Source organism: Varanus komodoensis, unplaced genomic scaffold (genome assembly GCF_004798865.1).
Source record: "Varanus komodoensis strain SLA01 unplaced genomic scaffold, ASM479886v1 scaffold7_1, whole genome shotgun sequence".
Classification (NCBI taxonomy): domain Eukaryota; kingdom Metazoa; phylum Chordata; class Lepidosauria; order Squamata; family Varanidae; genus Varanus; species Varanus komodoensis.
The window spans coordinates 439,542-467,173 of NW_025336479.1; the positions used below are offsets into that span (position 1 = coordinate 439,542).

General features: G+C 46.2%; 1 protein-coding gene across 1 annotated transcript in view; it reads right to left on the minus strand.

Annotated features, from left to right (window-relative positions):
- The window catches only part of GRIN2C (glutamate ionotropic receptor NMDA type subunit 2C), a 61,137-nt gene that overhangs the window by 8,246 nt on the left and 25,259 nt on the right, over positions 1-27,632 (minus strand). The window contains exons 5-11 of the mRNA XM_044454055.1: positions 25,419-25,587; positions 20,358-20,511; positions 11,080-11,205; positions 7,416-7,645; positions 6,939-7,099; positions 3,908-4,095; positions 2,764-2,996 (exon numbers count right to left, since the gene is read on the minus strand). Of these exons, the coding sequence (XP_044309990.1) occupies positions 2,764-2,996; positions 3,908-4,095; positions 6,939-7,099; positions 7,416-7,645; positions 11,080-11,205; positions 20,358-20,511; positions 25,419-25,587 (1,261 nt within the window). The remainder of the gene's footprint in view (positions 1-2,763; positions 2,997-3,907; positions 4,096-6,938; positions 7,100-7,415; positions 7,646-11,079; positions 11,206-20,357; positions 20,512-25,418; positions 25,588-27,632) is intronic.

Below are 27,632 nucleotides of genomic sequence, written 5' to 3' on the forward strand. Positions count from 1 at the left end.
CAATTATGTTTCACTGATGCATTTCTATGCAAGTTGCCTTTAGAAATGGTCACAGGAAGCCTTGCTTTATCCACATATACTCGGTATGTTTATCACAACTGTCGTTGTCATTAACACTTATTGAGTACAAGTGCACCACTTTGCCGTTCCCTGCGCACACTTGTTGAGAGACCGCGGCTTATCCAGCAGCTGTACTTGAGGGTGCTCAGCCACGGCGTAGCCTCTTGGTTGCCCCATGGACGGGCTAAACTCTCGACCTGGAGGAACGTGATGACTTCGAGGTCACTCTCCTCTCCTGCAGGAGAAGGAGCAGGCATTTGGGGGCAAAGCTGTTCCTCATTAAGCAGGATTCCCAGCAGGAGGCTGTGCTCCACATCCCCCCTGGATGCTGGAGCCCCATTTCAGTATTTGTTGACAAGGGGATGGCCTTGAGATGCCACGAGAACCAGCTCTTATCATAGAGAGAGTCGGGGGACTTTAGCAGTTCATGCAACAGGACCCAGGTGACTTGAGCTCCTGAAAGCTGGGCTGCTTGGTTGGGGGAACGGTGCATCAAGGTTACATCCACTCCAGAGTTCAGAGCCCAGTTTCTGAAGTGGGTGACCCTGAGTGCCCCCTTTCATGGAGAGCAAGACTGTGAACGATAGAACGGTGGCCCTTTAACAGCACCTGGAGAACAGATCATCAAGTAGGCACACAGTGCACCTGTTCACAGTCTTACACACTGGGGTGAGATGCCCTGCATTTCAATTTAAATTATACTAATTATTTTTAAATTTGCATTGGCATATTCAATTATATGCAAGCCATCTCTTATCCTCTTGGGTGGAGCATTTCCACTTTTCCCGTGAATCACAAAGGATCCTCTTACTCTGGATTCATCTGTGAATTTTCACAGTGACTGCAGGGCCTGGCCTGGAAGCACCATAGAACTGCCTTGCCAAGCAGGGCTGCCTTCAGCCCACAGAGGTAGACTCCAGAGGCAGCCACCTGAAATAGGAGATTGGATCAGGGACTCCACCCCATCTCAAAATAGCACTCTGCTGTTCCATTTTCTACCTATTCACCCTCTATGAAGGGATTTTGATGATTACGATTATAGGCAAGCAACCTGTCCTCCTGGTGTCTGGTTTGAACAGTGCTTGTAAGCTAGGCTTGGCTTAGCTGACAGGCTGGAGGTGAATTCTATAATTACATTCCACATCCATGTTTTTTTAGCAGCAGAAAGGGGCTGATGGAACTGGCTGACAACATTCCTTCAAATCAACATATCACAAAACTAGGTTTCATAAATAGAAACTTAGATGGGATACCAGTAAAATCTACAGGCATCTTGTCTGGATATTTGGATAAGTGTTTCTGCAGTTAGACAAGAGACTAGAGATTTACACAATTTGTTTAACCTGTTCAGGTAGCCCCTGGGTTAAGAACAAGTTCCATTCCTAAGAATGTCCTTAAGTCAAATTTGTATGTAACTTGGATCGCATGAATAAGCCAAATGTCTGTCTTAGTATATGTGTATATTTTACCTTCTATGCATATAAAATGCTTAAGAAACACCTCCATATTTCCTAAAACATCTTAAACACAATACAGCACTGTAATAATGATGATAATACAGTAATAATAAAATAAATACAGGTATTGAAGACAGAAAGAATATGTATGTATGTATGTGTGTAGATATATTGTACTGTCAAAAGCAATTAAAAGAAACAGTTCTTAAAAAAGTTTAGAACATTCCTGGGGAAACGTTAAGCCTAACATTAACTTGATGATGCAGATGGACCTGGTGTTGGAGAATCAGGGTTTGATTGTGCTTTTGGAGAGCAGGTGTTACCACTGGAGTGGTAGCTGGTAGCTAGGGTCTGGATGCTGCAGAATGAAAAGCTATGAATACTGTATCTCCAGGGAACTAGAGATAGCTGTGATTATCTCTAGGGAACTACACAGCCAGTGAGAGATGCATTTCCATACTTGTTGCATAACTCCCTAGAGATTGCTGTGACTATCTCTAAGGAACTATGTGGCCACTGAGACATGCATCACCAAATATGTTGCATAGTTCCCTAGACAGAGCCATGACTACCTCTCAGGAACTACATGGCCACTGGGAGACACATCACCAAACACATCATGTAGTTCTCTAGAGATTGCTGTGACTATCTTTAGGAATTATATGTCCTCTGATGATGCTTTGCCAAACATTGTGTAGTTCGCTAGAGATTTTCACAGCAGTTCCTTAGAGATATTCATATAGGGTTTATGGCAGTCCACACATTCATAAGTATGGATTGTTCATAACCCAGATATTCTTAACCTTGGACTACCTGTAGTTCCTTGAGTAGATATACTGCTTTACATAGTGCACTTGTTGGGATGCTGCTGCTGGTAGGTTCTCAGTGAGAGCAAGACCATCAAAGCAGACACATTTGTGGACATCCAAAATGATGGTATATAGAAGGCTTCTTCACCATTTCATTACAGCCTGTGACAAACACTAGTGAGCTCACGTTCACTGGCATGTATATACTACACATTTTGATGGCTGTAATGTTAGGCAAAGCCTATGTTCCTCATAGAACCTGACCTTCTAAGAGAGTATTCAGATTGTTTCATCACCTACAGTTGAACTGGGAGAAGAACGCAACTTCTCAAGGTACCAAAATTGTCTATTCCTAATGTAAGACCAACAAATATCAAGGAGGACACAGACACCTCCTGAGAAAATGGAAGGGGTGTATAAGTAGGCACAGCACTTACCCTGCTTATAGCCAGAAGGAAATCAAGCTTGTGTGACTTGGGGACTGAATGCCGCAGCTTCCAGTACACCAGATGTTCCCAGGCGAAGACCAGCAGGCTCAGTCCCATGGCCACGAGCAGCATGTAGAATACTCCCGCCATGTTGTCAATGTCTAGCTTGCTGCTCATCACCTCGTTCTTTTCATTTTGGCAGATGCCAGACAACCACACTGTTTCCAGTTTCTGGGTTTCACCTGGAAAGCCATTCACATGCAAATGAACAGAGAGGTTGAGGCAGTGAAATGCTAGTCAAGGACTGACATTGGATGACCTCCCATTCATTGCCCAGTGGGGTCCTCTCGTTCTGAATCTCTTGCAGCTCTTACTGCCACTTGCCAAGCCTCAGGAGGGGCACTTCAGCCTTCTGGAATGGGAAAAAATGCACCCCGAATCCAGGAAACTAGCCAACGTTTGGAGCCAAGAGGGAGGTGTGAGGTATGGGAGGGCATGGCCATCAGAGGCCCGGCTGGAGCCCCGGTGCCCAGGGGGGCCACACGTGATCTGCGGGCTTGAAATTCAGCACTCCTTTTCTGCAACATACATCCTTAACAAGTGTAGGATAGAACTATACTGCACCGCACCATCTGCATGAGGGAACGAAAGGGCATTCCTTTATGTTTGTTTTAACTAGGATTTTAACGATGCCTCCCTTACTGTGAGAGGGATTTTTTGCATGGTCAGATCTGTAGTCAGACAAATCGTCGTGCCGCATGGCATTTTGTCCAAAGGAGCCGAAGAATTCCTAAGTGATGTAGTTGCAGTCAGCAGATCGTGTTGTTCCCACCAAGTCCTAAGAGCTCCTGGCAATCCCCGATGGCTCTTTGCCTCTGGTTCTCATTAGTCCTCCCCCCTCTTTGTTGTAGCTGCTCACTCAGCAGAAACTGCCCAGGGCTGCTCTGACCTAGGCATCTTGGGGTGTGGAGTCTGGAAAACTACTGCTTGCCATGTGGGGGAGAGAGCGATCAGCCAATTAGCTGAAGAGGGGTCGAACCCCTAAAGGGAAAAAAGCAACCTGACTGGCCAGCCGCAGTGGTGCACTGCACAGCTTGGCTTGTTGGTAGTGCCTGGCCTGAAATGCATCTTGGAGGAGAACTGAGCTACCCACCGTCTCCCAGGAACTGCAGCAGAGCTAGATCAATGGCTCTCTTCCACTTGGAGTCCTTCTGGAGGGCAATGCCGTAGCCAGTGGTGGCAAAGACTTTTCCACTGCCAATGGTCACCAGCTTGCAACCTTCATCCTTGCCTGCCATGTAATTGAGCACTGCAGCGTCATAGATGAAAGCATCCAGCTTTCTGGAATCAAGCAGAAAGACAGAGCAAATTAAGAAACAGTGGCTGTGAAAATATACTGAGTGACAACTCATAAGCCAGTAGACAAACTATATAGTCCAAACCAGTCGACCAATACAGTATCAGTCTGGGGGCTAAAAATGCCACTAAAAAGAAGAAGCAAAGAATGCTGTTGTGTGCCCCCATTATACTCCAAGGTTTTGTAAGAGATTCGCATAAGTTCCAATTTAAAACTGGGAGAGGTATGTGAACAGTAACACAGCCTGCACTATTACCAAGTGTGTGAGGTGGTGAGAGAGAAAATACAGCATTCCCTTGCTATAAAAGCTTTGAAAAAAAAATAACAACTTTGGGTGGTCCAGTATCTCTGCAAGTGCCACCTCTATACAACTTATTGAGAGGGAGGGAGGACAGTATGGAGGATGAAGTGGGCACTCTCATGCTGGTGTGGATATGGTGACACTTGAGCAGCCAGTTGCACAGGACAGTCACGACCGTAAGATGCTCAAAGACATGCCACAGTTTTGCAGCTACAAAATCTTCCGGTTTGAGCGACGAGGAAACGCAGACTGCTTATACCACAGAAGTGCTGCTTTGAGGGAGGACAAGTAGGCTAAGGCCACTGTTCTGTGTTCACACATACTTGTATACCCCATTGTACTCACTGCCAGTTACTTCTGAGTAAATGTACATGGCGTGCCCTGCATGATCTCGTAAACATTCTTGAAGACCGTAGTTTAGATACGGCTTCCTCTTTGCAGCTGCAGAATCACTACTGCTGGTGGCATAGGATTGCCACATCCTCTCCTCTCCCCCTTCATGCCCTGCCTGCATGTGCTCCAAGTCTGCTCCAGAGGGATTGAGGAACTCTGGGAGATATTTAGGGGCTGCAACAGGGAGGCGTAGATAAGGATGCCTGATTCTGCCAGCAGTATCCATTCTGTGGACTCAAGAAGGAAGTGGGATTCAGCCCAGCTGCCACCTTCCCCCAGCTGAGAATCCTGCATTTGGTGAAGGCACAGGGGCATCCCACCCCTCAGTAGTTGAACATATAACTACACAGATCAGGTCTGTGTGATTAGCATGACATTCCTCCATAAAAAGCAGGAGGAGATATCCTTTGACATGGCTGTACATATATGGTTCTTGGAGCCCCACAGAGAACACATCCATGGGGTGTCCTCACAGCTGCTCATCTCATACATGCTGGAGGCTAGGGAAGCTGAAGATGGGAGCTGCTCAAGTGGTTTAGTATCCTTGCTGCAATCCTATGCAGAATTTCTGTCTAAATATGCACAGGAGTGTGCCCTTTGTTTCTGATTCCAACATCTTGTCCCAGCCTCATTTTGCTGTAAGGGTTCCCTTTTAAAAACAAGCACAACAGGTCAAAGGACTAAAACAGAGAAAAGAAGGAGCAGAATGGATGGAAACAGGTTAGAGATTCAAAATCTGATACTCCAAGCAACTGTGGACAAAATGTGGAGACTCCTTCTGCTAAATTAGAATGTCCTGAGGATTCTTAGGCTTGTTCATTACATCTCTAGCAGAAAGGCCAACAATCCCACTATGACGGGCTTCACAAGCATTGAAGAGAAGCCACATATAGAAAAGTGCTTCAGGTAAGCTGAGTGAGCTGAATGTAGGTGCTCGGTTTCCTCTGGACTCATCCTCAGGTGGTGAGTGGCATTTGCATGGAGACCCAGGATCTTCATTAATTGGTTTAGCAAAGAGTAAGGCTGCCATATGACAGAAGATGGACATGGCATCCTCTCTGGAGCGCTGATTAGCAGAGAGCTGTTAGTACCAGATATATATAAAAACTTCAGTCATTTTTTTTTTGTATTTTATGCGAGATTTTATAATTGTAAGCCGCCCCGAGGCTCATGTGATGGGGCGCCATATAAGTTGTTTAAATTAAATAAATAAATAAAGGTCCCTTTGACATGCAGGTGACAGGAGGAAGCTAGCCTGGGCTGCTATTTTATGGCAAGGGGGCTGATCCTGTGAATGGCCCAAGACATTTGAAGACACACTACACATGGACTCAGTATGCATATGGCAGGCACAAGATTGTGATCAGAAGAGCGCAGCGTGGCAGAAAGCAATGCATTGGATCCAGGTGGATCATGTGGGTTGGCAAAAGTGAACTTTGCTGCCTCCGGTGCCCTGAACACTGACCTGGTGATCTGGTTGGCACAGCGCAACTTAAATCGTATCTATTTGGCTGTGCCAGAGCAAACAAGGATGCACACTTGGAGTCATGCTTCACATGTGGCTTTGTAAACAGTCCAAGAAGATCTTGGTGGTGGTGGTGCTGGTGGTGTGTGAACACAGCATTCTCATGTGTTTAGGATTATAAATGGCTCAGAGCTCGAATCCAACACTCCCTAATGGTTTGTTACGTTAAAACTCTAGCTTGCTTAACCCTAAGTAACCTGAGTTTACATATCACAACAGAAGCTGCAACTGGGCTGTTTACCAAGACAGGTGTGAAGCCGAAGCCATAGACATGCAGGAGGCAGCAACTTGCTCCTGTTGTTCCCCAGCAATTAATAGACTGCACCACCCCTGCTGCTATGTGTGTGCCAGGCCACTGAACTTGCTGGCTGGGGTGAGCTGTGGATTAAAATAGGTCAATAAGTAACCAGGCAGTGAAGCCCTTCTTTATCCAACCCAAAACCTAGAAGCTGAAAAGGAGAGGATCCAGCAACCACTGCCAGTGTACATCTCCCAAAGGTGCGGGGGGAGGGGCATTTTATAATCAAAGCTGGTTAAAAACGCAGTTTGGAACAGATTCCTTGAGGAAGTCTGTCATTATGTTCTCTCAAAGAAGGGTGGGAACATACCCCATTTTGAGGCTGACGAGGGCATCCTCCACGGAGCGCTGGTTGTATTTTACCATGTGGGAGTGCATATCATGGTAGTTGCTCCGAATGTTCCGCTCTGTGCTGCCATTGGGGACCGTTCCAAACCGGAATGGGGGATACTGCTCCTGTGGCTTCTGGAACTGGAATGGAAACCATCAGGAAAAGTCTGGTGAAATGTGCTGCACCTTTATTTCAGTTACAGCTATGTGCATGCATGCATATCAGTTAGTGAATGTGCATGTTGTGGAAATCGGCATCTCCACTGGTCCTCCTCCTTGGCAATGTGCAAGTCACCACCATTTCTGCAAGTTGGGACTAATTCCTCTTACCTGTGTTGGCTGTTCCAAGGCACACTGTGTAATTAATGGTGCAGTGCATCCCCCCCCCCCCCGCCCACGTCGGGGCTCCACTCTGATCTCATACACCCCATTGGCACTCAAGCCCTCCAGCCCTCACCTTCTTATCGCTGAGCCCAGAAACAGTGTCAATGTACTGCTCCTGGATCATGAATGCTGCCAGGTTGGCCGTGTAGCTGGCCAGGAAGATGACAGCGAAGAAGGCCCAGATGAGCACCATGATCTTGCTGGTCGTTCCTTTGGGGTTTTCGATGGGCACGGAATTGTTAAACACCAGAGCCCACAGCAGCCAGACCGACTTGCCGATTGTGAAGGAAGGTCCCCCAGACTCTAGGGAGACGAAGGGAAATAATCTTGTCAGCAATCGAAAGCAGTCCTGGTAGTAAGCGCTCAGCGCAAAGTAACACATTTGGTTTGCGTAAGGCATGGCTCTGTGGCTGCCTGGCCAGCTGTAGGAAGAGGCGGCATCCCCACTGCAATGGTGGAAAAGTCTTGGAAGCCCCCTCACCCCTCTCAGCCAGCACAGAGGTCAGGAGGTGGAAGGCCCTCTGTGGGCAGAGGGGAGCCAGAGGGCACCACCAGCTTCTGCCAGACCCAGGCAGAGTATCAGCCCCTTCTTCGTGGGAGCAGAGGAGGCATTATGGGCCAGCATTGGCTGCCAACCTGTTTTTGAGCACGGAGGCCATTCCTCCCTCATTTGATCGGATGTCTTTGACTTTCTGAGTGAAGAAAGCCAATGGGAAGAAAACTAATGCATTCAAAACATGGTACTGGAGGAGAGCTTTGTGAATATCCTGGAGCGACAGGAAGACAAACAAGTGGATCCTGGATCAAGTCAAGCCAGGGCTTTCCCCTGAAGCAAAAATGATGAAACTGAGGCTGTCATACTTCGGACATATCATGAGAAGACAAGACTCCGGGGAGAAGACAACCATGTTAGGAAAGCTGAAGGCAGAAGACAAGAGGGAAGAGCAAATATGAGATGGACTGAATCCACTAAGGAAGTCACGGCCTTGAACGTGGGAGAACTGAACAGGGCATTTTGGAGGGCTTTCGATCATAGGGTCACCATAAGTCAGAGACACATTGATGGCGTATAACAACCATCTTCTGAGCTTGGAAGGTTTTGGGCAGCCACATGGAATAACTTCTAAAATATTGTTTGCAGTGCTTCTGAACACATTAACAATTCACTTTGGAAGAACATGCTCTTCTGGGTCTTCCATTTTTAAACAAAAACCTTCTGCTGTATTTAAAGATTTAGTCACACAGCCGAGTTTGACAGCATTCAGCACTGAAGGCCAGACATCCAGCATTCAGCATGCTTGATAAGAGGTCTGAAACAGAATCTTGACCTCTGATCAGTTGCATCAATTACTACATGGAATCTAGCTTTTAAGTAAGAATTCTCAGAATCTTGAGTATTTGTTATTGATAAGGTACTGGTCCCTATGACTACACGTGCATACACATAAAAACGTCTTAAAAACCCCAAATTTAGTGTGAGTCTTTGAGGAAGTAGAAGTCAGATTTTCTACACATACAATAGAAAAGTGGCACAGCTTGAGTATTTTCAGTACTACTCCTTTCCTTATGCTGTCAAATATTTATTTATTTATTTATGTATGTATGTATGTATGTATGTATTTATTTATTTATTTATAAGAGTTGTTGTTAGTCGCGAAGTTATGTCCAACCCGTTTATAAGAGTTATACGCTGCCTTATTCTTTTAAAAAACTCAAAGCAGCTTATATCATTCTCTTCCTGCTTTCAGTTTTGTCTGCACAAGAACCCTGTGAGGTAGGTTGGGTTGAGAGTCCATGGCAGGCCCAAAGTCACCCAGCTGGATCTATGGCTGAACAGGGACCAGAACCCAGACTGCCTGAGTCCCAGTCCAACCCTCTTATCCACTACACCACACTTTTTACATTAAGAAAGCAAGCCAACAATAGTACAGAACAAACAAAATACCTAACCCTAAAATCTGACGTGCAGAATGTTCACAATTTTTTTAAATGTTGTATTCTAGTGAAATGAGCAGGATCCCAGAAACCCACACCCTGCCAGTATCTGTTTAGAACTGGATGACGAAGGCTAAAACTAGGTTGCAAATTTTTACTCTGGGCCCTTGGCTTTTTTTTTTAGTTGTTACCAGTTTCTGCCTGACTTCCAGCATCCTTGTCTGCATTTGACCCCCCATGACAGCAAATTCTCTAAGGCTGATACTGAGGAATTCAAAGAGCGAACCTGAGGATGGCTTGGCCAGGGTGGCAACGGGCGGCCCACGCTTGCCAGTCAAGGAGCCTTTGCATGACGCACAGTCAGGATGCATAAGTCTTGCTGAGCCTTTATCATGCGCCAGGGTGGCATGCCTGGCCTGGGGCTGACAGCTCCTCAAAGCAGCTGTGAGAAACCTGCTCCTCTGGAAGCTGTTAACAGGAGGAGCTGTTCACAGAGTTTACATGCAAGTCTGCGAATCAGACCAGCTGCTGATAGTTCAGACACAAAAGTTATGGACACAGATCAAGACCGTGTCCTCCGTCCTGGCTGGAGGTGCTTTCACACCGGGTCAAATTGACCAGCTGGGCTGCAGTCTCCACTGGGCAAGCGCTTGAGGACCGGCCAGTGGGTCACCAGAAGGGCTTCCTCTGCAGCCTGATTCAGAGCACTTCCAAGGTGATGGCAGTCACAGGGCATGGCCCGGGTATCCGCTTAACAGCTTCTGCCTGCTTGGTGTATGGACTGACTACTAGGGGCATGGGAGGACAGGCCTCCAGGGGTTTCATACCTGCTTGAGCCAAAATTTCAGGAGGCCCTCCCTGCAGCTAGGGAGCTCTATCTGCAATTCCCTCGGGGACTGTTTTCCTTTGCATCTAATCAAGCTATGGCCATGCAAACAAAGAGAAGGAAGAACCCTGTCTGTGGGTATGCAGTTCCTCTAAACTGTGCATTGTTCTACCTCTGCCACTCCAGATTATAGCTGGGCATTTTGGGTGCTCATCAGTGTGCATTCTGAAATCTAAAGGTGTTTGCAGGGAATGTCATGAATGGCAGAAAATACTTTTATATCTGGTAGATCAGCCTTTTTAACAACTTTTATTCTGGGGTGGGCAACATGTGGCTTGCAGGCTGCTGGTGCCTCCTTTAGTGAGGTCCCTACTGTCCCCCACTGATGCAATGCCAACATCTGGCAGAAAAAGTCAGCAGTTTTGGTGGCACAGGGCAGCAGGGGCTCTGCCACTCACTTGGCCACCCTGCTGCTCAGTCTTGGCAGACACGTGGCTCTTGGGTGGGCTCAGGGGTGGAAATTGTCTGAAAATGTCTGAGAAGCCCCAGCCTGAAAAAAGAGAGGGAAGGTTGGACCATGCAGCTAAGTACTGGAGCACAATGGGACTCTTCTGGGGAAGAGGTGGCTCCTGGTTGGCAGCCTCTGCAATGGGCTGATAAGAACTTTGGTAAGGCATCTCGGGCCGGTCACTTGTTGCAACTGCAGACGCTCTGCTTTCCCCTGAGAGCCACAAACATGGTTGGACAATGGCAGTGGGATCGGACTCAAAGCTGGCAAGCTTGCCTAACTTCACAATGAACCTAAACTGTGGTTCTTAGGATGGAGGGAAAAGTCTAATGCACAAAAGGTCTCTGTATATAAACTGCCAATTTCATGGTAGCACCTGCGATAAGAGATGCTTTTTGCAGAGGACATCTGGCATTTTGTCTGTGCTGTGTAAGGCCCATTAACTAGACCGTTTGGAAACTTACTTACTTTTGCCACTGGTTAAATTCTGGTTGTAGCCAACAGGGCTGAAATATTCAAACATGAAGACTGTGATAGCAACGACAGTAAGACACATCACAAACATCATCACCCACACGGCCGGACTGTAGGGTTCTAGAAGACAAGAGGAAGCCAGTCAATCCAGGGCACAGGGCACAGGAGGGGCTGCCCATGTCTGTCCCTCCCCCTTGGCAAGCTGCACGGTCTCCCACAGGATGACCCAGTGGACAGTGCGATCGGTAGACTTTCAGTCAGTGTCTGCTAAACTCAACTGCATGGGCCACGGTGTGCTCTTCCGTGGCACTTCTTCACTTGCGATGGGATGTGAATGGGACGGACAACAAAATGTTGCTGCACAGAGTGGTCTTGGACAAGCCCTCCTCCATGATACCCTTAGGATCCTGTGGGCAGCATGTTAATTCACCATTGAATCATCAGGAGTTCCCCTCCCTTTTTTGGATTTTCCTCCATACATATGTGTGTGTGCATTTCTGCAAAAAATGGATATTTCCTTCTTGTGTGTAGATGGTTCCAGTTTGGCTGCACAAACATCAGCATTCGCATCTGAACATCCACACTGGAAGACATGATCATCAGCTGCGTAGCCATGCTGATACCTGGTAGCAATTCAGATTAATCGCCACGGGGCTGTTGAGCTCTGCCTTCATTCCTACCTCAAGCAGCATGCTGAACCGACCTGCACCTAAAACAGACAGAAGCCCTCTTCACACGTTATGCTCCTGCTGTTCCGGGCAGTCAGTGAAGATGTTTGGATGGGGAGTGGGCAAGCTCTGCCTCATTGTATGCTGATTTGGCGCTGAGGCTCACGCACATTCATTTAGCATACGGGGGAAGCAGTAGCAGCACCTGCTGCTAAGGAAAGGGATGAAGTTTTACAGTGACACTCTATCATGGAGGATTAAAGAATATAACGAACTAGTCAAAATGTGCATGAAACCGTTACGTTGAATGAGCACTCAGGAGGTCCAGTGTGATGGCCCTGACCACGGAAAGGGGAAGGGACCCAAGGACCTAGAAAATGTACTTATCAAGCTGGAAACAGCTGTTTCTCTCCCATTTACCTTTCTCCCCATAATATTGATTTGTTGCATCCCCATTGTTGCCAGAAGGTTCTCTCTGAAAGGCATGACTAAAGTACAAAATAGCTGTTGTGTGTGCATGTGATGGTTTTGGCATGAAGTTCACATAATGAAACCAAGCATTCTCATCACTGTTTCATTCTTTCCAGTGCAGCCGTGCTTGTAGAATGGATCGGTTGTACCAGATGCCACAAAGTATATGTACACTACATATTGGTACACACAGCAGGCAAACAACAGGCAGTCGAACTGATCCTAAACCCCAAGTGAGGCTGAACCAGAACTCAGCCTTTGTGCAAAAAATCTTGGTCAATCCAAAAGCAGAAAACAGCCTAAAGAGCAGTGCAGGGCAGTCTGGCTTACAGCGTCAGAATAAAGATTGAACTAAAGGGAAATGACATGAAGGTACTCGCACTAGCTGCAACCAGAATGCATCACAAGCACGTACCACTTCTATCTCTGCCCCGCTGAAAAGAGAACTTAGCTACACCCCTACTACTACAGAATTAAAATAAAAGGTAATTTGGTAGGAGAGCCAAAAAGAAAGCGAGAGTCGCAAAGAAGGGGAAATATGCAAGGGGGTAGGAAGCAACCCTCCATACTAGACTGGTAGGAAAAGTCCCCAGTCAAGGAACTGAGGGCAAAACAATTTTGGAAGCATTTAGCAAACGAGTCAGATTACTTGTGGTAAGTAATAAATGAGTTCTGAGGTCACTGATATTGTCAAGAAATGCACCCCCACTGCTACTTGCCTGCCCTTATCATGGAACTAATAATGAAGATAAATAATAAGCCACTTGTCAGTAGTATATATACACCAAAATATAAAAATATAATGTGTTTTGGGAGGCTGAGGCAAGAACTAGCAAATACCCTCAAAGATATTGACAGACTTCAGCCTGGGGGCTTCTAGATGTTTTGAACTACATACCCCATCAGCAGCAGCCAGCATAGTCAATGCTCAGGGTTGAATGGAATTGCCATCCAAGATATCTCAAAACCACCAGGCTAAAGAAGGAGAGTATCTAAAATAACCACCCTGTTCATGCCATGTCTTCAAGTAAGTAAAGTGATTAAAAAATCATCACTTTTAAGGGAACTATGAAACTTGTGTGTCATTTTTACTTTTTAAAAAATAAGTTTATGAATATTCACAATTGATTCCTAGTACTGTTTACAATACCATAATTTCCGGGAGCTTATACCAGTGAATATGAAAGCACAGGTGGCCAGGAGGGAAATAGGTTTGCTCAGTCTCTTTAGGAGGACTGACCCAGCAACAGCATCTCATTCAAACCCTCCATCTGCCCCGTCCTTGCCAGCTGCACAAAATTCCAGGTGTGCTGGTGCAGCACAGTCAGGGCAGAGAGGAGGGGGAAGAAGGGGCTGGGGGAGCTGCTATACCTCTCTGCTAATCTGTGGCTTTAGAAGGGCAGATCAGATGCAGAAAGCCAGCTCTGCCAATTGAGCTGCTCTTCCTTCATTCTCAGCAATCCCAGCTGAGAAGCCACCTCCCATTCCAGGAAGAAGAGCCAGGTGGACGTGATGAAAATGGGGAGAAAGAACCAAGCAAGTCACAAAGAAACACACGTGAGCGAGGAGGGGGAAAAGGAAGAAAAGCAAACAGAGCGAGTTGTCAGATGGCAGCAGCAGGCTGAGCGATAGAGCTCCTGCGTTAAAGGGCAGGGTGAAGGATGGGATTAATTCAGGCCCTCAAAATACAGCAAGCAAGGCCCATTTGTCAGCTTGTCCTTCCCTGTCAGGGAGGACAGAAACTTTATCTGATGGCATCAGATGCATTTCATTAGCATGTTGAGGCAGATGAGAGAGGAGGATGGGAACAGAGAGAGAAAGCAACTCAGAGGGAAGGAATCCAACCACAAGAAGAGTGCCAGGTTTCCACTGGGCTCCTCACACATCCAGGAAGAGAACATTTAAATTGTCAGATGGAAGCAGGTAGCTCTGCACTTCTTATGCTTTTGTTCTCCAGTGTCTCCCCCCACCCCAGCCTGCCTTCTATTTAAATATGCCTTTAAGATGATACAATATTTGTGTCGTTTCTAAGAAGCTTCAGGTCAGGAGTGCTAAACTTCTTTCACCCTGAAAGCTGAGTTTCATTTCAGAGAAGTTTGCAGGGGTTCCATTCCAGGTATGAGGGAAGCCAAATAGGCCAGTGTTGCTTAACCGGAAGCCCTTCCTGACAGCAATTCAGGCCTAGAAGAGACATTTCAAAGGGGGGAAACTGCCCAGAAGCTGGGAGACCACCAACTTACTGCTGGTGGAGAAAAGATAGTGGGGCCTGGGGAAAGGATCCATGGCTTTTTAGGGAATGCCAAAAGGATTGAGTGGGACCCTGGGCCAGAGGTTTCGAACCCTGCATTAGACGAACACATCAAGAAGCCCTTTAAAAAAGTGGGGGAATCCCTTCTGAGGGGCAGTCTCTATGTTCCAGATTCTAAGAGGCTTTGTAACACGAGACAACTGAATTTAAAAGGGGATTTCTGTCCATCTCCAGAGTAGATTAATTCAGGTGAAGAAATTAATTCCGTTCACATACCAATGCAAACTTGCCTAATTCAGACCTTCTGAACCAAGAGATGACCCAAATGTAATTTTTCACTGTTTACACTTTTCTGAAGTTTGCAATACAGTTCTCCAATTAAAACGTGCTTGCAAAATGTAAATATAGGTGGGAAGTGTGTGCAGAAACACATATAATAGTGAACCCAGCCAGCCAGGCATTGCTAGGGGAGGTGGTTTGGTGAAGCATACATATTAGGCAAAATGAAATACAACAGTGCAATGCTAAGAGATACGTGCATGGAAACAAGCATGAAATTTCATTTCATAGCAAAGTGATAAATGATAATGATGTGAGGAAAAGGATGGAACAATTTGAGCTGCAACCCTTTGCATGTTTACACAGAAAAACAAAATCTAGCTGGCTGGGACATGCTGGAATTGTACAACTTTTTTCTGCCTGAGCATGCATAGGATTGCACTTTTAAACTGCATTGTTGTTTTAATCCATTAGAGCACAGAACAGGTTTCCTGCATACTTTATTTCTGTAGATGAAGTAAACATATATACACACACTTATAAAGGGGTAAGAATTTTGTGCAAAATGGACAACTTTCAGTATGCAATATCAATATTCTAGCTCGGGACCTGGTAGCCATAGCATGGCTTGCCAGCATCTCCAGGGCTCAAGGAGGTTCCTTTCAGAGCCATGGGAACAGAAGGGGAGCTGCCTGTCCGCTGCACAAATGCACAGAAGACCATCAGGTGCCAATGTGGTTTTCATCCTGTCTTGAGGTAGCACTAGTGGTTTTGGTCAACAAGGGATGGATGAGTTCATTCATAAGGCCATTCTGCGTGTTTCTGCATTGATTTGAAAGATTCTTGCTTTTAATGCACACAGAGATTGTATTTAAACACACATTTAAATATATTGTATCCTAATGTATTTTTGCAGCAAAATCTAAATTTCTAACCATATTTCAGGGGATTTTTCTGTACAGAAGTGAAGAAATCAGGGGGAAAGTGTGTTCTGATCGACACAGGAGTCCAGGAGGCACAGATCAAGTCTATTTGTATTCCAGTTCACAAATAATCCTACCTATAAGTCAGTAGGATCCTGATGGATCCTGTTGGTATCATCTTTTTATTACATTTAAGTTTCTTTTAAACTATATGGTGTTTATATCTATTCCATAGCTGAACTATTCCATAAGTACACTACAGATTATCTCTCTGCAAGTACCACTTGTTTATTATTCATTGGACTTGTGCTTGATTTGGAATAGACCAAGCAAATAGATTCCTCTTCAGGGATTAGTCCATATACCATGAGTTCCTGAGATGCTCACCCTTTATGTCACCCTTTGTAAGTGTCATCGATTCCATGCCACTCTGAAACAAGCTTCTGTTTAAAATCTGAGACTGAGCAATCATTTGCTGTGGCAAAATGCAAGCACAGCTGCACATTTTGAGAAGTATGGCTGCATGATGTTGGGCCCTCGAAGGCGAGTGCATCTCACTCACCCACTACCGGACAGTCAGGTGCTCGCTTGCACAATGTAACATAGGCATTGCTTTTTAAATGCATGAATGATGGAAGGCAGGACACATCCTTTCTTACATACAAACATCACCCAGCATGCAATCAAATACACATTTGCAAAAGCTAACTTTTCATACTGGGCTCTTGTATCTGTATCACTGCATTGAATTATTTCCCCAAATGATATAATTGCAAGTAATACTCTAAAGGATTTCTTTGTTTCCCTAATTGGGTGTCTGCTGTTCCAGAAACCAGATGCAACATTTCAGTTGTCTGTGGTGATAATTCTAACAGGCACCCAGCACCCTGGCATGCACTCCTGTTTATTTTAGGGCCTTGAGCTTTTGGCACGGCTGACGGTTGGTGCTGGTAAAATGCAAGAAAGGAAGTGACAGCTTTTGTTTCACAACAGGAGGAAGGAGGAACAGGTCTGTGAAAGCCCTGCCTGCCTTGGAGGGACTGCCGTGGAAGCCAGTGAGGAGTCGGTGTCCTCCCCTGGCACCGAGCAGAGTATCTCCAAGGGAGGTCTGCAGAGCATAAGTGAACGCATCCCTTCTTCCGAAGGGAATGACACATGTGTGATTCAAAGTGCAGGAATCCGAGCTTCCTCTTTAGCCTAACCCTCTCAGCTCCCAGATGCTCAAAGCAGCAATTGCTTCTCCCACACTAGCCCTGGAGAGATGACATGTGCGTGGGGAGGGGACCAGCGCAGCAGGCTCTGCCCCCGCCCCAGGCACATTCATTTTGTGTCAGTGATGAGCCAACGTGTGCACAAAGGCGCCCATCCAGGCATCTGCCCAGGAGATCAGGAGCCGAACTGGTGTCCCCCAGAACTGCAAACACGATGATAAATCCAGACACGAAATCCAACAAGGAGAAGAGATTGAAGAGCATGAGCCAGGAAATCGCCACGTCAGGTTGTACTTTGGACTCGCTAGATGGTCCTTGGGAATCCCTTTGGACAGGCAACCATGCCACAGTACAAGCCCTCACCACAGAAGTGGGGCACTGCCTGGGTAGCAGGACACACTCCCCAAGTCTCCAAGTGGCGAGCAGTCGCACGACTCAGGTTTGGCCTCCTTCCTAGAAGAGATCGAGCAAGTCCTACGGCACATTTTAAGGTTCCTGCTTTATTTACAAATCTACCAGCAGAGCGTATGTGGTGATGAGCTGGCATCAGAGCCCCGGGGAAACACACCTTGCGGCCAAGATACGTCTGGACTTCTGCAAGCTCACTGCTTGGTTTCGGCGTCTGGGCCTTCTAAATACCGAGTCATTCACACTTAACGCATGCGTTTTTTCATGGAGTATCAGCATGATGTCATCAAATGAATGGCCTTCTGAATTTCCTGCATGGGCAGTGGCACATCCAGGACTGGATGCTGGGGCACAAGTCTGGGACCCCAATGTTTTGGGGGCCCCAAATGAACCCCCCAAACCTGTGGTGGGTCTTCCTCCCCCTCCTGCTAGCCCTGGATGCAGAGCTGTCCAGCTGGCTGCAAAATGAGTTGCCATGGCAACCAGCTGGCAAGCCTGTGCTGCAGCTTGCCATTTTAAAACAACTCTATTCTTTACCTTGCAGTCTGCACCAATCAGATGCAGCTTTGGGAGGGATAAAGTCAATGAGGGCATAGGAACAACATAAAGACTGCCCCTTTTGCTGCTGCTGTGCTCTCATTGGCCAAATATTCCCAAAGGCCCCAACTAGTTCAGATCACTGCTGCTCAAAATGTACATTTTTAAATTTTTTAATTGTGTCATAATATGATTGATGCTTTTGAGAGCTGACATCAAGTTCAGCCACACAGATATGATGGAGCAGTGATCAGTCAGGATGAATAATCCAAGCAATAAATTTTTATTCTAAATTTCCCTTTGAGGATCATGAAGTGCTCAGTAAAGCCATTGATGAAATGGCCCTGATGCTTGCAGAATGCCTTTGCAAATTAGCACTTTGTGCGTCCGTGCGTGTGCGCGCGTGTGTGTGTGGCATGCTAGCATTTACACTGCAAGTCAGTGGAGAACCAGAAAGACCTGTGCGCTCCAGACCTTCCTTTCCATGTCCAGATCAGGTCATGAGTCCAGATGTAAGGATGGAATTGGCTGCAAAGTGGGGTCGATCCAGGTTATGCCTTCCTAAACAGAAAGGCTCCACTTATGGAAGTTGCCTCCGCCTGATTTTTCTCACAACAGCCCCCCCCCCCACGTCCATCATGCACCACAGCTCATTCCATTCATCGGGGTCCCTGTACCTTCTGCAAAGCATTTTCAGGGGTTGGGGGAGGGGGGCTGTTGTGAGAAAAGGAGGCAAGAAAGTTTACTTCCAGCAGCCCAGTTGCATACACCTAAATCTGGATCCAACCCAATGTAGCTACAGAGTCTCATCTATACAAATTCAGACATATTATTACAAAATAGGGAAATTGTTCGGGTCTACCTTTCAGAAAGGAAACTGTTCAAGATCCACACAATCCTAATATTGAGAGAATATACCTAGTCTATCCTTGAAATGTCAAAGGAAGGTAATTCTACCATTTCTCTGGAGAACTTCATCTGTTGGCTAATGTTCTGGTGAGGCTTCACTGGAAAAGGGCAAATATATTTTTTCCAAAGAAGAGAAAGGGGGAATCAGATAAATTATAGACTCTTTAATGCAATTTATGCAATTTATTAGAACAGATAATGAAATAATGCATATCTGAATTTCTGAAACAACATGAGGGAGATTACTACTGTTAAGAGCAAAGCATACCTCCCTAAGCTATTCACTGATGAAATAAACTCATGTCATAGATAAGGGGAATGGAATGAATGTCATATATCTTGACAGCTCAGGCTCTGTCACACCGTTATCTTTTCTTAGTATTGGGAGGGGAATGGTTTGCAACTGTACTCTGATAACTCTTTGCCAAGAGCCTTTCTAGCTTCATTTTCCCATTAGTCTTTCCATTCACACATTTTCTACCAAGTCCCAACAACGTTCATTATACCTTTACAAATTGCTCACCTTTCTTTTTATAAACATCTCTCCTTTGTTGACAAATCCTCTCTGGTTCACATATAGTCTCCTCTCAAGACAATTTTTCAATTGTGGTACCCATCAATCCAAACTGTTAATTTCTCACTTGTTGCCCAAACTCCCAGTGAAAAGGATTGTCCCGTGTGCATTTCAAGAACATTCTGGGCATCTTCTGTTTTGTTGTGTTTGCAATGAATCAGAATTAGTTCTTTTGTGATTACTGTTGGGCATTCCCATTCATTTACACTGCCCCTCTTCTAATCAATTGACTTCCCCTATCCTTACTGACACCATTATTTAGTCAAATCTGATTGGCTATCTAACATGCTGATATTAGCATATTCTCTCTGTGGCCTCTGGTTGGGTGGAATTACCCACAGAACTAATTCAAGGAGCATTGCCTTCAAGCTCAGAGGCCTCTATTTGCCTTCAGTGACATCACCACAAAGCCAAATCCACTAGCTTATCTAGCATTTGAGGTCAGTGTATTCAGCATGTGATCTCCAACTGTCTTGGATCACCTCTCCACATGATTACTCCAGAAAATAGTCAGCAAAACATGGCTTGCAAGCAACAATAGTTGGCCAAACAACACTAAACATAACCCTAAAATTTGAACAGTTGTACACAGAGGATCGGAGGGGGTGTCTATTTCTACCCTCCCATAATGATTTTCAGTTGGACCATGTAAATTAGAGACTATTACATGCAACATAACTGTTTTAAATATCCCATATCTAACACTTCTCTATTATCAGTGTACATGATTTGGAATTGATAGCAGTACATAATTTGCTCTATTTCTGATGTTTGGGCAGAAGTGCCGTTGCTTATGTACTTCCGTGTACAAGGAGGATCTTCCATCAGGCTTGGGGGAACTTTGATTTTTGCAGAATTACCAACCCCTCCAAAACCAACCATGCTTTGTGCAGGAACCTGTCCTGTATCACCACAAAACTATTTAGGAATGGAATGGAGTATCATGGTGAATGGCCTGAACTGGTACAGTGAACAGAAGCACCTCCTGCTGCAATATTCTGTTGTAGTTCCCACTCGTTCAGCACTGTCGGCAGTTTCTCTTACCTAGAAAAGCAGAAGGTGAGACGGTCCCATTGCTTCTGGCTACCATGACACTGATCCCAGTCTCCACAAAGGGCACGGAGAAGTCTACAATTTGCGAGCGCTCCTCATTGATGGTGAGGGACCCAATGGCCATGTCTGCTCGTTTGTAATACACCTTGAACATTGGGGAATAGAAAGAGTATGAAATGACATCAATGAATCCACATCAATACAACTAAAAATGAACACAACAGAGCCAGCTCCATCCAGCTGAGAAGAATATCTTGCACTAATGGATTTCTTCCATGCCTCCTTCTGCATTTCTCTGAAGATGGAAGATTTTGCAGTTGCAATCCTGCACTCTAGAGTCCCAAATCCTTTTGGACCTGACAAATCTTTTTGGATCATTTAGGAATTGGAGAAACTGCTGTGGGCACCAGCAGAAAATAGCTCCCACAGAGGATGTGGCTAATCATATAATGGCTGACATGGGGTCTGGCTAGTCAAAAGACAAGTTGCTCATCCAGGAAATTGGGTACAAGCAGAGGAAGGAGCTGAACTCCAGAGCCAGTCCATATATTTGACTCCACAGAAGCACTACAAAATATCCACTGAAGGTTGCAATACTATGCATGCTTACATGGAGCTCAGTGGGAATTGCTTCTGAGTAGAGTAGACCTACATACGTTTGATCTGCTTAGCGTGCGCTGACATGAACGTGCACACGCATGCACTCAAAGGAAAGGCAAATGTTCTCACCCTCAAAAGATAATGTAAACGCCCCTGCCTCAACCCAGGTTCAGCCACACCTGGTGTTCGCCTCCTGTCAGAGCCCTGCCCAGTAAGGTGCTGTGTGTGTGTACAGAACAAGAGAAGGGGCAGGGAAAGGAGAGAGAAAGAGCAAGGTGGGTGGCTCTGGGCAGGAAGAAGTGGAAGGAGAAGTGGGTGAGGCAGAGAAAGGGCGAGGACGGGGACTGGGAGTAAAGGGGAAATAGTGGGAGAGCGAAGCTGTAGGCCGGGGTATGGAGAAGAAGCAAGGGTAGAGGTAGGAGGGGAAAAAACAGCAAGGCAAGTGCGGAGAGGGGAGACAAGGAGCAAGAAAGGGTTCGAGGAGAAGAATAGTAAGGCAAGAGGCTGGTCCTGGAGAGAACAAGAGAAGGAAGATTGGCTAGGGCCAAGAAGCAACAGTTGCCTGCCCTGCCTGCCCCCCAAACAGCTGATCAATGGCATGTTCAAGAACTGGAAGAAGAATGTGGCCTCAAACTTGTTTCAATTTTTTTTTAATTAAAAACATTTTTTGAAGGGAGCAGGGATTGGAGAGATCCATGAGCACAACTGGATTATACATTTAATTAATTATTTTGTATGCTGCCCCATTAGCCATAGACTCCCTGGGCAGCTCACAACATAATAAACAACATTTAACATCAATTAAAAACAAAATGGTTCATTAAAATAATCACAGTGTAAAATCAGTCAATAAGAAATAATAAAACAAAATTAAATAAAAATAAGCAATTAATATCTATTAAAATAGCCAAACAAAGTAAAATAGGTACATACCAGAAGTTTGTTTGGCTCTAAAATCAGAAGTGGTAGCAGCATCTACATAACCCATTAAAACCATTAAACCAAACAGCAAAACAAAGCAAAAGGGGTAAGAGAAGTCCTTGTGGGCACAGCATCACCTGTGGGTGCCACACTGGGAACCCCAACACACCTTCTTTACTGAAAGTCTCATTAAGCATAGTGGGCCTTACCTCTGAATAAACATGCAGACAAAAGAGGTCAGTCCCTGCAAACCCACTGCGTAAACTATGGTGCCAGCCCCGGTTACACTTCAACCGGGGACTGTTTATGAAGTAATTCTTGAACCTCCCCTAAGAGGAGTTTCAAAAAGGCAGCACAAGCCCTTTTGTAACCTGAGACAGATGGTTTTGCTCCCTGCTTGGGCCCACACTTGTGGCAAAGCTACTGCACCAGTTAGACACCAAACCCTGCTTCTTCTACAGCGCCCCCCCCCCCCGCACCCCAACCTCAGTCTCCAAATTTTGAAATGCCTCTCTGAAGGCTTAGAAGAACAAGCACTTAGAGGCAAAATGGGTGCCAGAAGCTGGTTGAAAGGAAGGGACCCGGGGCAAATTTCCCATTTGGATTCAGTTCCTGACATGAGAAGAGGCTTCTCTTTTCAGTTTTGACAGAAAGCTATTTAGAGCTCAAACTGTTCTGTTATCTGTGGAGTCTCCATAAAGGATGACATTTTAAAGGATTGCTTTGGGTTTTGAAGCCAGAGGGAAGGGACCAGCTCAGGACAATATGCTGGAAAGTTTTGGGCTGTGGCCCCATTCACTGCTGGCCTGCAGCCCCTAAGAGCAGCTCCCAAGTGGAATAGCATTTGACCTTCTGGCTAAAAGAGGTTCTGCCCCCTACCCTGCGCCCCCTTTGTGGTGCCAGTGGAAACCAGTCAATTCATCCTGGATGTCAGAACCAGCCCCTCCTCTGCAACCTCCCCACCGTTTCCTGCACATGCAGATCTGCCCATGGGATGGGACTCCCCTGTTAGAGGCCCTCCAAATGGCAGAGGACACATGGGGCTGGCGAGAATGTTATGCCACAGTTTGCTAATTTCAGTGCATTTGCTCTTGTGCAACATTATCTAAATACTTAGAAATGCTAAGGGGTGGAAGGATTAAATCAGAAGGCAAGTTCCAATTTCTCCAAGCAGTAATTCAAGCCAGAGCAATCTGCTTGAAAATACTCTCCCGTCCCCAAAATGTTCCAGATCACAGATACTTTCTGACTCTCCAGAAGCCTTATTGCTGCCTCTCTTGTGGAACATTTTAATAGCTGAAATCTGGGCGACAAATAATTCCTGTGCATGGGGGTGGGGGAATCCTGCATTCAGTTATAATGCAGGGATGCATGTTTAATACTCCCTGCCTCTCATTTTTTCTCTTAGGGATGCTTTGCCATATTCACCCGCACGCTCAGCCCTCTTAGCGCTGCTCTGCTGACTCACCATTGCCTGAAACAAATCTTAAGGAGCCCATTCAGATGGATTTATGGCTTCTTTCTGAGCCAATGGAATGCAGCTGGAGCACCTGAAAGCTGAATCTGGTGTAATGTCTTGCTATAAGCATTCTGCTTCTAACCGCTGACACATAATTGTCCCTTCCTAGGTTACAAATCCTAAAAGGAGAGTGCTGGAAGACCGCACGGCACATAAACGTTGCCCAGGCTAACCTCATGAGCTGTTCAGCTCTAGGCATGCAGCCATTCTTAAGAGGCTGGCCACGCTGTCTAGCCTGGAAGGCCAGCTCACAGGCTCACGATAACTTTCACAAAGCAGAGCAAATACTTGGATGGAAGCAAGCCTCTGCGGCAGGTGTTGTGTGGGGGCGGGAAGTGGCCCTAAGGAAGTTTTGGTCTTCAGCTCCCAGCAGTCCTGCTCATTGGCCGTGGTGGCAGGGCTTCTGGGACTTGGCCATCCCAAACATCTGGAGATCTATCTTCTGCCTACCACTGTCACAAGTGTCTTCTCAGCAAGAAGTCCCATTGAGCTTGACAGAGCTTACTTCCAGGTATAGGATTCTGTCTTAAGCAAAATGCATATCTGAAAAAGGGTTGTTGTATGGCTCGATTTTACGGACGAGACCAGAGACTGGTTGGAATTATCGAGAGGGATTTATTTTACCTGCCGGCAGGGACCATGCACTCGTGAGAGTGTGGTAGCAGGCAGAGGAGAGACATTTGATTTTTATACTCTTTTACACTTATGCTTGAATGACAGCGAACAATAGGGGAACAACAGAGAAACAATAGGGGAGAGCACATTTTGCACATTTATCATGCAAAAGCAAGCAAGCGTGGGTACAAGGGCATAACGTCTGCAGTGATACTGGTAATGCTGGAGCGTAGCCTGCTTTGTCGTCAGCTTTGCGTAGCGTGCACATCCGTGTTCGTGTACTTGTTCTCATGCGAACAGGACACCCTGATACTCGTGATGAGTTATGCCCTGGCTACATGCTTGATTATGAGGGGGGGTTACAACAAGGGTTCCAGGTTGGCAGAGAACATGAAGTGCTGGGAAGGAGTTTGTGCATGACCAAGTTCGCCTTCCCAGTGCCGGCAGTCAATAGGCCGTTGAGGGCAGGAATCAAGGAGGCCCTGATGCTTCCCCAGCCATAGTACACACCCCTGCTGGCCAAGCTCTCGCCTGACACAGTGCTGCTGCTTCTGACCTCTGAGCAGGCAGGTCTTCTTTCTTGCTAAGGGAACCAGGGAAGGCACTGTGGAATCTCCCAATGAGAGAGTCATGGAAACCGGCAGCTAACCAGTAATATCTTTTCTCTGTCTTGTCCGTTTCAAAAGTTCATTCAAACATTTAAGAGGCACAGGTTGGGGAAGATCTGGTACAGTCCATTGTACTACTTCAGAATGCTGGGAGAATGCCTTACACTCAGAAAGCTGCATAGGAGGATTAGACTCCCTCTAGCCGACACGCTAGCTTTTACTTGTGTACCAGTTCACATGTGCAACTTGTACTCTGAACTGGTACAGTTGCGGGAGGACTGTGCCTTTTCTGAAGGTTTAATTGAATCTTGGAGGCGGACTGTCATGCCAGTGGCTGGAAGATGCAGCAGTGGCTGATAGCGGCTGGAACCCTATGGACTACAGTCAGGGAACAAATGTTCTTTCATGTATTCATGTAAAAGTTCTCTCATGAAGTGTATACTAAAACAGAGGCTCCTGTCCTGCAAATGAGGGTGTTTTATAGAAAACTCAAGGAAGTACAATGCTTATTTGTTTGTTTTTTAAATCCTAAAATGACCAGGCAATTTGACAGAGAAGCTTCCATCCTGATCTGAAGATGGCAATCATTTCTGCATGCTCATATACAACTAATTAAGTTGACAGGGATGGGAGAATCTCCATTCAGAGACGTCACTTTTCTAGATATGTCAGGACAGTCCCAGATCAGGGGCTCTCATGTATATAGGGTAGCTTCTTTGTTCTCGCTTGTAAAAGAGCTCGATCGCCTTTCGTACGAACATTTGACCCCTACAGCAGATATCCGCTTACCTCACCAATCATGCCATTCCAGAAACCATCTACTATTTTCCCATGTTTCCCATTTGTCACCAGGTAGAGATCGTAGGAGAACTTCACTGTCTTGGCCAGCTTCTTGAGGATATCAATGCAAAAGCCTTTGCAGCAGAGCTTGGTATAGGGGTCCATGGGTTCATCCCCACTGAAAGGAGAATACAAAACATACAGATCGGGTTGATTATTCCTTTGCGCCTTCACTGTGGGCATGCCAACAGGGGCATTCCATGGTAGGCATGTCATGAGCAGAGCCGGCTGGAGGCGGGGGTCAGACTAGCTGGCCCAGGAGACCCCTTCTGACTCATTCTGTTTCTATGATCCCTTAAGTGCTGGCTCATTCTAAATTGAATCTTTGCTCATCTGCTCAGGACAATGCTATAGACACTGGCAGCACTGCCTTATTTGAGAGGGACTGTAAACAAAAGGTCACTTAGATGCGGCAGCCTTGCATACCTTACTGCAGTCTGCCAGCGCAGCTGTCTTCATAAAAGCACATTAGCAGAGCAGCAATGGCAGATTAGCATGGCACTGAATAATGAAGCATGTCCCAATAATAGGATGCAATATACTCTTGTAAATGAGCTGTGCACTTAATCAGTGGCAATAAAGGCTGACGTTCCCACCTTTGTTAGCTCATGAACTTTCCTTTGTATGTGACGGCCCTTTTGCAATATAGTTTTACACACTCACATATGCTCACATGCGCTCCAGCTGTCAACGTGTAACTTTTTCTCTGATTATCCTTTAAGAGCAGGCATCAAATGTGAAGGTTTTCTTAATAGAACCCTGAGCTTCTCCAATCAGAAGCCAATGCCAAATAGCGGCTTCAGCAGGTAGAGACACACCGCACGTTTCAAGACACTGAGCCTCTGAGGACATGCCCAGCCTAGGAATCTTTTCATCAGGACCAGAGCCAAGCTCACCAATCCTTTCACTACAAAACCCACTCCTGATTTCTTTCCCTGTATTGTTTTCGAGCAACCTATTTTGAGGGGGAAACCTTTTAATTGTGGCTACTCTTAACCTGCTGTCAGAAATCCTCCCAAAGATGTGCCAGTAAATGCCAATCTCCCTTCCTGCTCCAAGCATTTGTCAGGTTCTGAAGCACAGAGTGAGAGGAGGAGGAGGAGGAGGAAGAGGAGGGCAGAGTGACTGATAGCAAAAGTAATTGCAGAAGGGGCTTCAATGACCTCAAGCTGCTGAGAGAAATGAAGCATTTGGAGGAATGGAGGGGATGCCTTGCCTCTCTGGAGGAAGTGAGCAGAGAAGAGAAGTTGTGCCCATCACAATAAACACAATATCTTTCATTGCACAGGGACTTGCAATCACCATTGAATTCTTGGGAAAAAAATATCCTATACTTGCAGCTATGAGCTGCTCATACTGTCTGTGAAATTTTGTGTACCAAATGCGGGGCTAGTAATTAGTTTTTCAGTCATCTGGTAGCCTGAAAGGTCATTCCAGCCAGAAACAGAGGGAAGATAAGGGCTTCCTTCTATGACAAGGAAAGTGTTTCATAGAAATTCGTTGAAAAACCATGTTAAAATGAGACCTACTGGAACAGCAAATAAAGCACCATTTCTAAATGACAGTCTCCCTTCCTCTGAACCATTTCACAAATCACGGTCAGGCACATCAAGGTGTTGGCATTTCATCCCTTCATGCCATGCTAATTGCCAGGGCCTCCTCCTTGCCCTCTCTCTTCAGCTGGCTCAGCTCGCTTCCACTGGGATGTGGGTGAGCATAAAGGGGGGTGCTGCTCTGTCCCTGCTGCAGCCCCCACCACGACCCACCCCTTCTAGGATGATCTCAAAGATGCATGCAGATGATCCATTCTCTGCCTGTCACACGTTTTTGGCCAGTTGTCTGTTTAGCTCTGACTAATGACTGGTACATGGGGCCCTACCACACTTCTGTGCCAGAACATGCAAGCAGGGAGGAGTTCCATGCCTCCGCCTGACTTCACAGGACAATGCAGCCAGTCAGAGAGGACAGCTCCTTGTGGGACCCCTGGCGTCGCTTGCAGGGGTCCCAGGTTCAATTCTTGGGTTCTCCAGCTCAAAAAAGGATAGACAACCAACAGGCTGTGGGCTACAGCGGCCCCCTCACCCGGTGTGACCTCGACCATCCCTGCAGTGCCACTGAATCTGATCACAAGAGCAAAGCGAAGCAAAAAACAGCTTTGTTTAA